At 39.5% G+C, this 13752-nt stretch overlaps 1 protein-coding gene across 1 annotated transcript in view; it reads right to left on the bottom strand.

Annotated features, from left to right (window-relative positions):
* The window catches only part of RIC8B (RIC8 guanine nucleotide exchange factor B), a 48291-nt gene that overhangs the window by 9533 nt on the left and 25006 nt on the right, over nt 1-13752 (bottom strand). The window contains exons 4-8 of the mRNA XM_025204903.1: nt 10609-10762; nt 8394-8489; nt 5385-5529; nt 3521-3665; nt 1735-1854 (exon numbers count right to left, since the gene is read on the bottom strand). Of these exons, the coding sequence (XP_025060688.1) occupies nt 1735-1854; nt 3521-3665; nt 5385-5529; nt 8394-8489; nt 10609-10762 (660 nt within the window). The remainder of the gene's footprint in view (nt 1-1734; nt 1855-3520; nt 3666-5384; nt 5530-8393; nt 8490-10608; nt 10763-13752) is intronic.

The raw sequence follows: 13752 nt of genomic DNA, 5'->3' as shown, positions 1-13752 counted from the left end.
AAAAAACAAAACAGAACTTGACTTCATAAAATTTCTGGTTAATTCACAAGTGTCCTCCATGTTAATTTGTAAATTACCAACCTAAAAACAATGCCTGACTTGTAGACTTAATGTTATGAACAAATGCACAAATTCAATCGTCCAAAGAAATCAAGAAAGTCCAACTACCATAAACATATCACTTACTCTAACCAGGACAGAAGACTGCCAGCTTCCCATTTTATTTAACGTTTATATAAAACTGAACAATAGCACTCTATTACATTTTATTTAAAAATTCCATTCTCCTGAAAGAAGTCTCATTTTCTATTTTTTTTGCTTCTTGTTACTCTATTCTACATCAAAAATATTCAGTATATGAAAAAAAATGGGAAGACCTCTCAAACGCTTCTGGTAGGACCTACGAGTTCAAACCATGATTCAGAGCTACTCCCATAATAATTACCTTATGAATACACAACACAAAGACATGCCATGCCCTGAAGAGCCTGCAATCTAAGTATTAAATAGACAGCAGGTGGACATAATTGAAAGACAGTGGAAGCACAAGGCAAGAGTGAGGGGATATTGGTCAGCAGAATAAGTAGGTGTCAGAGCACACCAGCTGCTGGACTATTGTCAGGTTTGTTTGTTTTTTTGTAGACCCCATGGCAGGTGTCTTTTACCCTTTGCATTGAGAAGGTTTGTGGTTAGATAAAATCCAAGAGGAACTGCTGTAAAACTTATTTCTGAACATCTATAACGATGGCAAAAACTCAATTCACTCTATTTCTTGGCTCTTATCAGAAGTTTTTCTTTTCTATTATCAGGTAATACATAGATAGCTTTATTATGACTCTCTGTCCACTAATTTCCTCACTTTTCAACATTTTAGTTCTATTAAGATTAGGTATATGCTTAACTATTGCCTTCAGTAAATCTCTAATTGCTTTGATGATATTAGTATATCATATTAGTATATACATATTAAATTATACAAATTATTGTAATAGTATTTTTAAGCCAAATGCATCTAGATTTTCCCTGCCTAAACATCTGATCCAATTAAATCTTTATTGCTTAATGCAAAATCCAAGTTTGCCCACATCTCACTCACTACATTCTTGATCTTTTAAACAAGTTTAATAAACGGATTTATAAAGAACTTGAGTTGCTGAATTCATCTTCCAGTAAACATCCTGGTAGTTTAAGTTACCCAAGAATACTATATTATGTGTTTTTATGACTTCTGGGTCCAGTTCTGCCAATAGGATTGATTTTACACATAAGGACAGCCCACGGACTTCAATGAAAATCACATACATAAGCGTCACTAGGATTGGGGCTGGTATGTGTTTGAAGAAGCACCTCAAATTTCCAGATTAAACTCTTCCAAATCAGGTCATTGACTATGATCTTAATTAGTATTAGACTGGGCATGAAAAACTGGTCCTTGCGCATGTGTAGGCCATAACGAAGAAAGAAACTGTTCCTGATCCATGCAAAGCATACTGCATCAGTTTCTAGATATTAAATCAAGGAGGGAGATAGCTATCGCCACAAGACTAAAGCTGCTCTCTCTCTCAGTGAATAATAGAGCCGACATGTTAAATCAAAACATAATTCTCTGCCGTTAATTGATATTTTAATACCATTCTCTTTTACATGATTTATCTTATACACATTAAAAAAATTAAATGAAATTACAATTGCACTCCACATTTACCCTATAATTAGTGGATGCGGTTACACTACCTGGAAAGTTTATCAAGCATGTTGACAAGTTTCATAGCTTCATATTCTTTTTGTTCTTCTGTCATTTCATCCATAGGGTTCGGCATTGGCTCTTCTACATGACCTGTGATAAGGTTAATGCTGGGGAGATAAAAAAAAGAAAAAAAAGGAGGGTGGATCATTTATACACATGTAGGGTTAACTTTTGTGTGGGGTGGGAATGAAAGGGTGAAGGACAGTAAACAATTTTAACTTACTCTTTCCTAATATCAATGTAAAGTTGTTTAACTCCTTATGGCAGGATTGTAACTAGCTTTCATCTGTCTTGGTTTATATCCATTTTGTAGGCATTCAAGTGATTATTATTTTATCTCATTAAATACTCAAACATTTAAGCCCCACTAGCTCTTGTTAAGCATATAAGCCAAGACGCAAGAGAAGATTTCCATTCAGGGGTGGCATATGCAGTAAAAGTTCTGGAGCTATTACTTCTGAAACATACTGACCACTTCTGACGGTGCCTTTTATCCTCTAATAAAAGAACATATTTGCTGAGATACTTTAAAAGTTGCCTTTTCACTTTTTCATTTTCTTCTCGTATTGTTTTTTACTGAGCCCATTTTAATCAAGATCAAATACCAAACCCACAATTGTGACAGTTTGTGTGTTCACTGTGAGCCAACTGAATAAGAAAGTTAGATAGATGCAAAGGAGTCCACAATGCAATTGTTAAAAATACAACTTTTCAGAGCTGATTCACATTTCAAATGATTAAATAATGAGCAATAATGATATTAATTAAAGATAGTGGAGGAATATCACACTTGAGAGCCCTTTTCACATGACCAGGGTGGAACATTAACCTTAGATTAATCCACTATTGACACTTTACAGTTAAATTCTATTTATAGACAATTAAATTAGGCAGAGAGAAAGCAAGTCAACTTCTTGAAAAAGAGGAAGAGGAACATGACAAAAAAAGGCTTCAAAATCATGTGATGGAAATCTTCCACCTTTCTTCCTCTTAGTGGTAAAATGTGAAAGTTTTGCTGCTATAACCTTGTGAACTCAAGGCAATGTTACAAAAAGAAGTTCAGAAGAGGCTGAATCTATGCATTCTTCAACACATGCGAGTCTGGACCCCCTCCCCCCCCAAATAATTCTGCACATATTTATGCTTTTCAGCCATCAAGAAAATTAAGGGAATGCTGTTATGGCACAGGGCAGTGGCACAGAGATACCCGAGCTAGATCTGCACAGCAATTCTCACTAGGGCTAATTACCCCACAGCAGCACCACATTGCTGTTATGTAGTGCTAGCCAGTAGCCAAGCTAGCTTACGTGGCACTGCATTGTGTTATGTAGACACTTCCTTAATATCTTCAAGCAAAGCTACAATACAAGTGAACCCTGCTCAAATTATGCTGTGGGTAACTTGCAGTGCTTCAAAGTCCACTGAAAAGGCACCCTACCACACATCTAACACTGGCTAATCAGAAACATCCCAACCTGGAACAGGTCATTCCTCAACCACTTATCAAATTAGTTGCAATCAAGATCATGGAGGCAGCTTCCAAAAACAAAAACAAAAAACAAAAAAAACAAAAAACAAAAAAAACCAAAAAGATCACATTTGAATGCAACAAAAACTGTATCACAATGACAAACACTGGAAACCCTCATAGCATCTATGGAAAACAATAAGCTATTCGAGCACATACACAACTCCAAAGCTAGAAGTTATGATACAGATCCTCAACAAAAGGCAAAAAGGAGGAAAGCTACTGAAAAATAAATAGTACTATACTTTGGCTTTGCAGATTTGTACTCTTCAGTGTCTGTATCTTCATCATCCGAGTACCAGTGATCCCCTCTTCCTCCAGCTAAAAGGCCTCTTGCTGCCAGCAGTCCTGCTGCATTACCATAGCCCGTATACTTTAATAGACTGTCAACTGCAAAGAGACACACAGATATTCACTCAGCAAGAATTTAGTGGAATCATTAAGTTCAATGTTTGTGTTATCTTTGAATCAAGCTTTTAAAAAAATGACTTATGTGGTGATGAGTCTACTCTACACAATATCTGAACATTTATTTAAAGCTAGAAGTGGGATTTATTTATTCACTTTGATAAAACCTTCCAGTTTTGATTATTTTGTCTTTAATAAGTCATAAAAAGGCAGCACATTTAGGTTGTCTGTGAATATAATGCTGTCAGTGGTAAAATATGTACTCTTAAAGTATAGACCTACAATCAAATTAAAATAAGTTAATAGGCTTACCACCAAATAGCTGATGTGTCCATAACTAGGGGTCACAAAATGAAACAAATAGGCAGTAAGTGTAAAACTAACAAAAGGAAGTTCTTTTTCTAATTAAAGTGTGGAACTCATTGCCACAAGATGTTGTGGAAGCTGAAAGTTTACCCATATTCAAAAAGGGACTGGATACCTTCTGGGCAGAAAGTTGCATCAATAGCTATTGAGCACAAGAGTTAGAGGTACAGCGTCTGGATCAGAACTTCCTAGACCTTAAATGCAGAAAATGAGAGGGGAACAGTGGAAGAAACCCTGGTCCTACCCAGGTAACTCTTCCTTTCAGCATCTACTCTGCCACTGTGTGACATAAGATACTGGGAAAGATGGTTTGACCCAGCAAGTGGTAGTTCTAATGTTCATAGAGCTAAGCCCTGGTTGGGGAAAGCTAAACTAGTGCAACTTATTCATGCCGTTTCATTCATTATGGGCACATGAACAGTTACTGCAGTTAGATGTTCCACTGCAAGACCTCCCTATCCAACTCACTTAATTTGATTACCTATCCATACCTTAACCCTGGAGAGATCCATATCCTAACCCTGGAGAGGAAGGTACAGTCCAGCAGAAAAGCAAGGAAGCCAGGAATCCAAAAATTCAAAATGCTGGTTCTGACACTGACACCCCTCTGTGGTATGGTAAGGCTAAGCTTAACTGTTTTAGCTTTGGTTACCAGGAGTGTTAGACACATGAACAGTTGCCACACATCAGCTATCCAATAGTTATGTATTTAGGGTTCCTCATCAATAGAAATAAGAGAACAATTTGCTTTCTAACTGGGCCCTGATGGTTAGATTAACACTTAACACTGGTAAAAGGACTTCCAAGATTAAAATGCTGCATACAGACTGATGAAGAATGAAGGCTGGAATTTTTAAAGATGCCTAAAAGTTGGGAATGAACCTCCCACTGAAAGTCAAACAAGGTTTGTTTGCTGAATTTCCTTTGGCTCCATTTGGAAACTGTAGCCATAGCTGCTCAAGTATTATTAGTGCAGCTTCTACTGTTGGGCCTTTTAATTTCATCCCACATGCACACTCCAAAGGATCAAAACAGCTTTCCAACATCCACTGGTCAAAGATTAGAGTCACTGACAACAACTGTGAGAGTTCATGAACTCATTTCATATTTGGTCAGTTTGCCACTCTTTTCCAATCACTGAATAGCTACTCATTCAGTGAGCTGCTTCAATTCTATTCAACCTAAACATTATCAAAGCCAGAGGCATTATTTTAACAGTTTTTAAACTAATGGTCACGTCAGAAACTGTAATGGTTGCAGAGACAGGGAATATCTTTCTAAGGACTTCTTGGGATAAAAGGAAAGGGGAAAAAATAAAGCACTCTGGATTTATACCTCTCTCTTTACAAAGGACAAAAAGAAATTCTGCTGCTAGTTGCTTTACTCCAAGGTCGACATGCGTCATAAGGCGCACAAGTTTGTTTCTTACTGTAGTGCCAACTTCAGGACGATTTGTTACATCTCTTAATGGAGGCAATACCTAGAAACATGAAAAGGAGAAAGTGAACACGGCAATTCTTTCCTGACGGCAGCTAACAAAGTGAACAGGAAGGAAAGGTTATTAGTTATTCCCAAGAGAGCAAGTACAATCAGCTTAAATCTCAACCCAGAAAAGCAGTGATTAGATAAGTAGGCTGGCTACAATATAAAGCAGAACTTCCAAAGGTAAGAAGAGCACAGCCAGCTGCACTGACTTCCTTCAATCCTCTGTAAAGTTCCCATGAACTCCAGCCAGGTTATACTTTGGATCCTGTTCTCTGATCTTTATCCTTGACTGTCTTTTAGACTATCTTCTCTTTTTTCTAATGCAACTAATAGCTACTCCAGATATCTATTGATTAATAACCTGCACAAGAGCATTATCATCCATCTTACTACTTCAGTTGGCATAAACATAAAAGAAAATTGAACCCAAATAAGCTACTACATCATTAGAGTGGTCAGTGGGTTATACAGAAGACTTGTTAAAACACTTTGAAAAATCCAAACACAAACCAGAATTTTAGCTAACAGCTTTGCTATCAGATATCTCTCCAAGTGAGTTTCTGCAAATTTGAAAAAATATACCTCCTTAAAAAGAGTTGCCTGGTAAACAGATGCGTTTAAGTTCCTCTGAAATACTTTACAGATAATTCTACTTATCTCTAATAAACATACTGCTTGTTTGTACTATTTTCTCAAATGTTATTCTTGGCGATACACATGCATGAAGATGGAGTCTCTGTTTTTAAGATGTCATTTGGCTCTGCTGTTATTCCTCACTTGAAGTTTCAGATGGGACATACAGATGACGGTAAAAGTCTATGGAAATCTGCACTTCTTAATCATGGATTTTTAAAAGCACCTCTTTGACTTATAGTTGACAATGATGATGCATCTGTTTGTTTTGTTTTTTAATTAAGGCTGCTCTCAACTTCCCATTATGACATTCTTTTAAAATTGCTTATATTATTGGCAAAATTCAACCATTTGGGGCTGAGAGGTTACGTGTTGACTGTCTGCATCAAGCTGATATCCCTCCTTCCCCCCTGAATTTTCTGCCAAATCATTTAACCCTTTGCAGCTCAATTTAAAGCCTTGGAAAATTCAGTTTCCACACATGCAATAAAGTACTTCGTAAATTTCACCAGCTAAAATCTGAGAGTTCTGGCCTCACTGGGCTTGTCTACACATGCATTTGATCCTGGATCAGTTTACTCCCGAGTAAACGCTCCTGGGCAGGCGTCTACATATGCAGAGAAGTGGGAGCAGATTTGCTGCTAATGGCAGCAAACTGCTCCTGCTTCCTGGGGCCTTGCAATGGGCCCCTGCTGCCACCAGGAGGAGCTCTAGGCTCCCACTGGGTGCTAGGCCAGGGCCTGGCAGGGAGCAGTGGGCTAGGAGACAGCTGTCTCCTGGCTGCAGCCTACCCCTGAGGGCTGCCTGCTGCTGGGGTGGGGACAATGTCCCCCTGTCCCAGCAGCAAGGAGCTCCTGTCCCTGGCTCCTTGATCAGGGGCAGGAGACTTGGAAAGAGCTGCAGGGGAGGGGCAGGTCCCAAACCCCCGCCCCAATCCACTGGCTGGGCAGCTAACAGTTAGCTCATTGCTAGCTGCGCCACCAGCAGATTGGGGCAGGGGGCTGGGACCTAACCCCACACCTGCAGCTCTTTCCAAGCCTTGTGCCTTGGTCACCTGATCACAGCACGGGGCTGGGACCTGCCCCCAACCAGGACAGTTCTCAGCCCCCACCTTACACGTGGGGCAGGGACTGGGGAGCCTGTTCCCTGATCAGTTCCATGAGCACAGAGCTGGGTGGGAAACAGGCTAGGGAGCTTGTTCCCCATTAAGTTCTGCCAGTGCGGACCTGGGTGGGGAACAGGCTGGGGTGCTTCTTCCCCCACTCAGCTCCATGCTCACAGAGCTGGGCAGGGAACGAGCTTGCCAGCCCCCACCAGCAGGGAGCTCCCAGCTCCGCACCATGGGCCCAGTGCTGGAAGACCTTTATCTCCCAGCCTGAACTCATGGGGCTCAGGCTGGGAGACCCTTATCTCCCAGTGACAGCTCCATGATCCTGGGGCCAGCGCTGGGAGATCCTTACCTCTCAGCGCCAGCTCCACGACCATAGGGCTGGTGCCGAGAGATCCTTATTTCCCAGCACTGGTCCTGCAACTGCAAGACTAGGATTGAGGGGCAGACTGGATGAGCAGCTCAGACAAAGAAACCAGCTAGCTTGGCAAGGAGACTGGATGTAGAAGAGTGCAACTCTTGGCAGCACTTATTGGTATGCTCACAGCAAATACGTTAATGCAGCTAATCCTGCTTCCAGTTCAGGAGCTACCAAACATGGCATGGATATAGTATTCAGCATACTCCTACCTTGCATCATAGGGATGTACCCTAGTTTTCCCATAGGATCCCTACTTCTTAGACTGCACAGGGTGGATTGTTTAGGGACAAATCAAGGTTGTATAGTGATTGTTTGTAAGTCCTCAGCCTGTCCAATCAAGTTTGGCCTTAGCGGTCAATCTGAATTCTAGCATTCCAAGTTTTAGGGCTTGACTCAAACTTGAGTAACACTCTTTTAATATGGGTGCAAGAGAGAGAGCAAGAACAATAGAATAAGTGATAAATCACAAATTAACATAGGTTTGAATTGGACAAAAGCAGCCAGAGAAAGCATCTTAAAATAACACCTACTTTTCATTTAAATGTTCCCAATACAAAGAATGTGTGTGTGTGTGTGGGGGGGGGAAGGAAGTGGGGAGGAGGGAATACAATATTAAAGTATCAGAACCACAGAGGTGGACAAGCCTGAAAGATTTTGCCACTAGCTTTATATTATGATTTCTAAATCAATATCTTACCTGAGCTTTAAGGAACTTCCTGATGTCCCTGTGAACTCGGCAACACTCTGTTAATAAACTGAGAACTGGGGTGAGACTCTCCCTGTAACTGGTTCCCTAAAATGGAATCAAATAAAAAATAAATCAACACGTGAATAAAGCATCAGATTTCATAATTCATGGATACGAATAAATATTTTCCTTTTACAACATAACAGCCCTTTCAATCAAATCCCATACTTAGCCACCAAAATAGGAATAACAATCTTCTTCATTACATACAAGGGAAAAAACAAGGAACCAGATTTTCAATGCTAGACACCTACAATTGCATGTACAGGTGATTATGCCAGGCATATAGCAGGTGCATGGCCAACCCAGCAGGGTCCACAGCCCCTCCTCACTTCCTCAGCAGCAAATTCTGCCAGTACCACATGGGTGGGTATCTCCCCCCAACCCTGTTGCAACACGCAAGCAGGCAGTTTCCCCTCCACTGCCTTGGCTGTGGGCTCCCTTGCTGTACTGTGCTGCAGGCTCCCTAGCACTGCAGGCTGTGCTGAGGCATAACACCTTGTCCTGCCCCATCCTCTGAAGTAGGGGCAGGAAGTGAAAGCCACAGATAGCAAAGGGAGCCTGTAGGAGCAGCCAGAGCAAGGAGGGGAGCAGTGCCCATGGGGAGCTCAGGTGCCACAGTTTAACTCTTCATGGGGCACATGAGCCCATGGGCTGCCAATTGGACAGCCTTGGTGAGAAACTATTATCTGTGACTGCAGAGGACAGGAAAAGGAGCAGTGCCTTACACTGCAGCCAGGGAAATTTATGTTGGATATTAGGAAGAACTTTCATATTATGAGGACAGTTCATTATTGGAAAAGGCTGCCTATATAGATTCATAGATGTTAGGGTCGGAAGGGACCTCAATAGATCATCGAGTCCAACCCCCTGCATAAGCAGGAAAGATTGGCCACTCGAACTGTGAAGAAGTTCTTCCTAATGTCCAATCTAAATCTGCTCTCTGCTAGCTTGTGGCCATTATTTCTTGTAACCCCCGGGGGCGCCTTGGTGAATAAATACTCACCAATTCCCTTCTGTGCCCCCGTGATGAACTTATAGGCAGCCACAAGGTCACCTCTCAACCTTCTCTTGCGGAGGCTGAATAGATCCAGTTTCTCTAGTCTCTCCTCGTAGGGCTTGGTCTGTAGGCCCTTAACCATATGAGTGGCCCTTCTCTGAACCCTCTCCAGGTTATCCATATCCCTCTTGAAGTGCGGCGCCCAGAATTGCACGCAGTACTCCAACTGCGGTCTGACCAGTGCCCGATAGAGGGGAAGTATCACCTCCTTGGACCTATTCGTCATGCATCTGCTGATGCACGATAACGTGCCATTGGCTTTTTTGATGGCTTCGTCACACTGCCGACTCATGTTCATCTTGGAGTCCACTAGGATATATATATATCTCTATAAGTTCTTTAGAACAGCTTAGGCAAATGCTTAGTATGCTTTAGACAGGGATGATCCTGCCATGGAGCAGAGAGTTAGACTATATGACCTCCTGAATTCCCTTCCAGCCCTACTGTTTTATGATTCTATTCTACGATTGAATTTCTTTGACTTCAGTGAACACCGAATCAAGACTGTAAGTACAGAATTGAGTTCACTGAAAAAAGTCCCTGACCAAGAATTTGTTCACCTTGGTTTTCCACACAATCAGACCCGCTCAGTTTTAACAAAAATAAAAACTTTCTTAATAAAATTTAATAAAATAGTGGTTAGGAAAGAGAGACATGAACTGTATTAATGGAACCTTAGTTCAACATAATAAGAAAGAATAGTTGGAAATCAGTTGATTCCATCATTTGTAACATTGTTGAAATAACTAAGAAGAGTTACTCCCACCTTAAAAGTGTAGTTCGTCTTAATTAAATATTATATTAGTTATATAGAGGATTTATTTCTGAATAGCATGCATCTCTTAACTGATATTTCTAATAAAATTTATTAGCATAGCATTCCAAATGCATGAATAAAGTTAAATAAGCTACAGTTATAGGATCTTTTCAAACTCTAGGATGAAACTGAGCTGCCAGATTTCTTCATTTTGCATCATCCTTTTTCATGAAGGCTTAAGATTTTGGAGGAGGGGGAAGTGTACAGATCTAGCGTTTTGACTCAATCTCTACTTATAAGTGAATGAGAGGTCCCTTTTCTCAAGAATTCTTAGGTTTCATCCATACCTTGTCTATTCTCTTCTCCATGAAATCCAGTAAAACTTGAATGGCATCCATATTCATACCATTGTATTTTAAATTTGTTTCTTCTTCAGAAGATGGACTAATAAGAACATCCAAGCAAGAAACTGGAACATTGCTCAAAAGGTTGACTGCATTGCTGGAAAAGATTTTTAAAACCTTGTTACTGTCATTCAATGGCTCCTCTTAAAATGAAGCCTGGAATTCTTAAAAACAAATATTTAAATAATACCAATTTTCACCCCAACGGAATGTGGTATACCCAATATGCATTGTCCTTCAAATTAGCATTTGTTACGTAATCTTTTGAATTCTTTAGGAACAGGTATACATGTTATAATTAGGTAGTTAATATTACTACAGTACTAACAGCATTTCTGATGCTGTACTAACACCCATGGACATCGTAGCATATATGCTTATAGCACACTACTAACATGACTCAGATGTGTAAGGAATGGAAAAAATATAAACAGAGCCCTTCAAGTTGCTCATACAACCACAATCTTTAAAAATAACTTTAATTCTCTGTCATTTCATACAAGATTACATGTTCTTGCCCAACAGGTGATTTTCACCTGTGTTTCTAAGAACAAGAAAGGCCACCATACAGGTTTCTTGATCTGGCTGCATTAATATCATATCTGTCAGTAGGCATGTGCTCAGCATGCGTTTCAGCAACTGAGGCTGCAGACCAGCAGGGGGAAATCTCACATTGACTGCATTGCCCACAGACTTTTCTTTTTTCCCCCCCTCTTCTCAAATACGCAAGTTTTAATTTTACAATGCTTGCATGGTACACAGGCATGCTGGCAGAATATTTTAAATACACAGTGTTGTTTCCTCCTTAATATATGCAGCATCTTGAGTACTTCTATTTATAACAAATGGTCCATTTTGAAGGAGGGGTTTGTTTTTTTATAAACAAAAAAGAATCAAACAAGTAATAACTCCTGAATTTTAAATACGCAGTTTTAGAATAGCTGCAGAAAACCTTAGGGCTCAACTCCAATTAACACTGAGCAATGACTCTACCCATAGCCTTGCTGTCTTTGAGCAAACAACTCATGGGGGAAAGTTGTTTTAAACATGAGTAAAGTCCATACAATGGCGCTTTAAAGCAGATCCTCACTGGGGTCTCAAGTACTAGCCTGTGTTTTACATTTTTTAAATACATGTCAATTAAGGGAAATTAAAAGTTGTTCAATTCAAAATTAAATGACACTCCCAGGTCTTTTTGTAATGTAGCTGGCACTTCACAAGATTTGGGTTTAACATGTGAATAAAAACCCTTGCCATCAGTGAGCACCATTCTTATCACAGAACAACAAAAACATTCAACTGGCTTTATGTTTCCCTAACATGATACTATATGTCACTCAGGGGTTAAATAATTGCATTCTCTCTATAGTTGCAAGCTGATGCCTAGCTAGAGTTTATCAATGATGTAAGTGATTTATCAAGAACAGAGTTGTTGATGAATTGCAGAATAGTGCAGGTTGCACATGTACGCTTTGAAGAGACTTCGAACAACTTTGTTACTCACTAGAATATTAGTGTTTGCAAACCTCAGGCAAAGATTAGTCACCAAGTTTTTAGAGGTTCCTCTCTAATGTTAAAATGAACAAAATATTTCTCTAGTGATGGACAAACATCAGAGCAGAGTCTCCCTAAGCCTGAAGAAGGGTACTTGTGCCCGAAACCTCGTAAAGCACTTTCCCCCAACTACTCAGTTGGTCTAATAAAAGATATCACATCTACTCAAAGAATCTTGCCTGCAGTTCTTATGTCACTTAATATTATGGTTCTAATATGGTCCTAGTGAAACAAGCTTGTTTGCTTTCTATTCTACTAAGATTTAAGTTAACCACACAATACAGTTATGAATTTACACTAGAAATTGTATATTTGTTGCAAACTGTGTATGTATGTAAACAATTGTGTATTTGTTGCAATCCTTTGTTCATTTTCTAAGCAACCAATCAGTAAAAATTGTGTTTGGTTATGAAGCTTTTCTTCTTCCCTTCAAACGCATCTCTTTTTAAGTTATTTGGAGTAACCAGTTTCTAATAACTCACAAATAGTGAAAAACAAAACAGATTTAAATTCAACAAATATTTGGCGCCTTCAGCCTTTTCATAGAAAGTCCTATTTTTACTAGTTTCTTATTAAACAACCAAGTTCCCAAACACCTACAAAATTAATTTTCTGGATCACTGTGCCTGAGCTATTCTTTTCAATAAACGAAGCCCGGGTTTCTGATCTTTGTCACTTCACTGACAGTTTTATTTGTGGTAAAGGAGTGTATGAAATTCTCTAGCTACCAGGAAGTCAGTGACTATGCACAGATCTGCACAATAGTGTTTGCATTCCTACTCCAGGGGGTAGAAATACTGCGTATATTACTCTCCTCTTTTCGGCTTCCTAGAGATCATTAATCACTGGGACATGACATCCACCCACTCATGCTCCCAGCCCCCTCCTGATATGCAAATTCAAAAGCAAAGGACTATTTAGAGCTGCTCAATGCCTTGATTAAAACCTTGTTAGTGGGCAAAAATGGCACTCGCTCCAATATTCAGGGATTTAAGCTGTTCATATTCAAATGTTAAACAATGACATGACAGAACCACAATAGTGACAACAATGAAGGCACTAAATTAGTTTAAAATATTTTCTATTGACAACTTTTGCTTATTTATTAAAAGAAAAAAAATAAAATTGTCGTTACTGTGACAGTTGGGGAGCAAACCCAATTTCAGGGTCCAATCCAATATTTGATGCTAACATAAAATGCATCTATTTTATTTTGAATATTCACAGTCCACATGTTCTCATACAGGACTAATCTAAGAATCCAAATATGGGGGATACGGATTAATTTTTTGGAGCACCCACTGTTGAAAACTGGATCTGCATTTTAAAATGTTACAGTTTAATCTTCTGAATAGCAATTCTAAGGAATATATTTATGCCATCATGATGCCATACAGCATTAGCTCAACTTTTCACTTCAAAAGTAATTTTTATTTCATTTTGGGTATTGCCACCCACTACAGGCTCCACTTGGAACCTGCCCCCACTTCCAAAAAAATAGAATAAAATAAAATAAATTATCTGTATCTATAT

The sequence above is a fragment of the Alligator sinensis genome, unplaced genomic scaffold (genome assembly GCF_000455745.1).
Source record: "Alligator sinensis unplaced genomic scaffold, ASM45574v1 scaffold267_1, whole genome shotgun sequence".
NCBI lineage: Eukaryota > Metazoa > Chordata > Crocodylia > Alligatoridae > Alligator > Alligator sinensis.
This window is presented reverse-complemented; position numbering and strand designations above follow the sequence as displayed.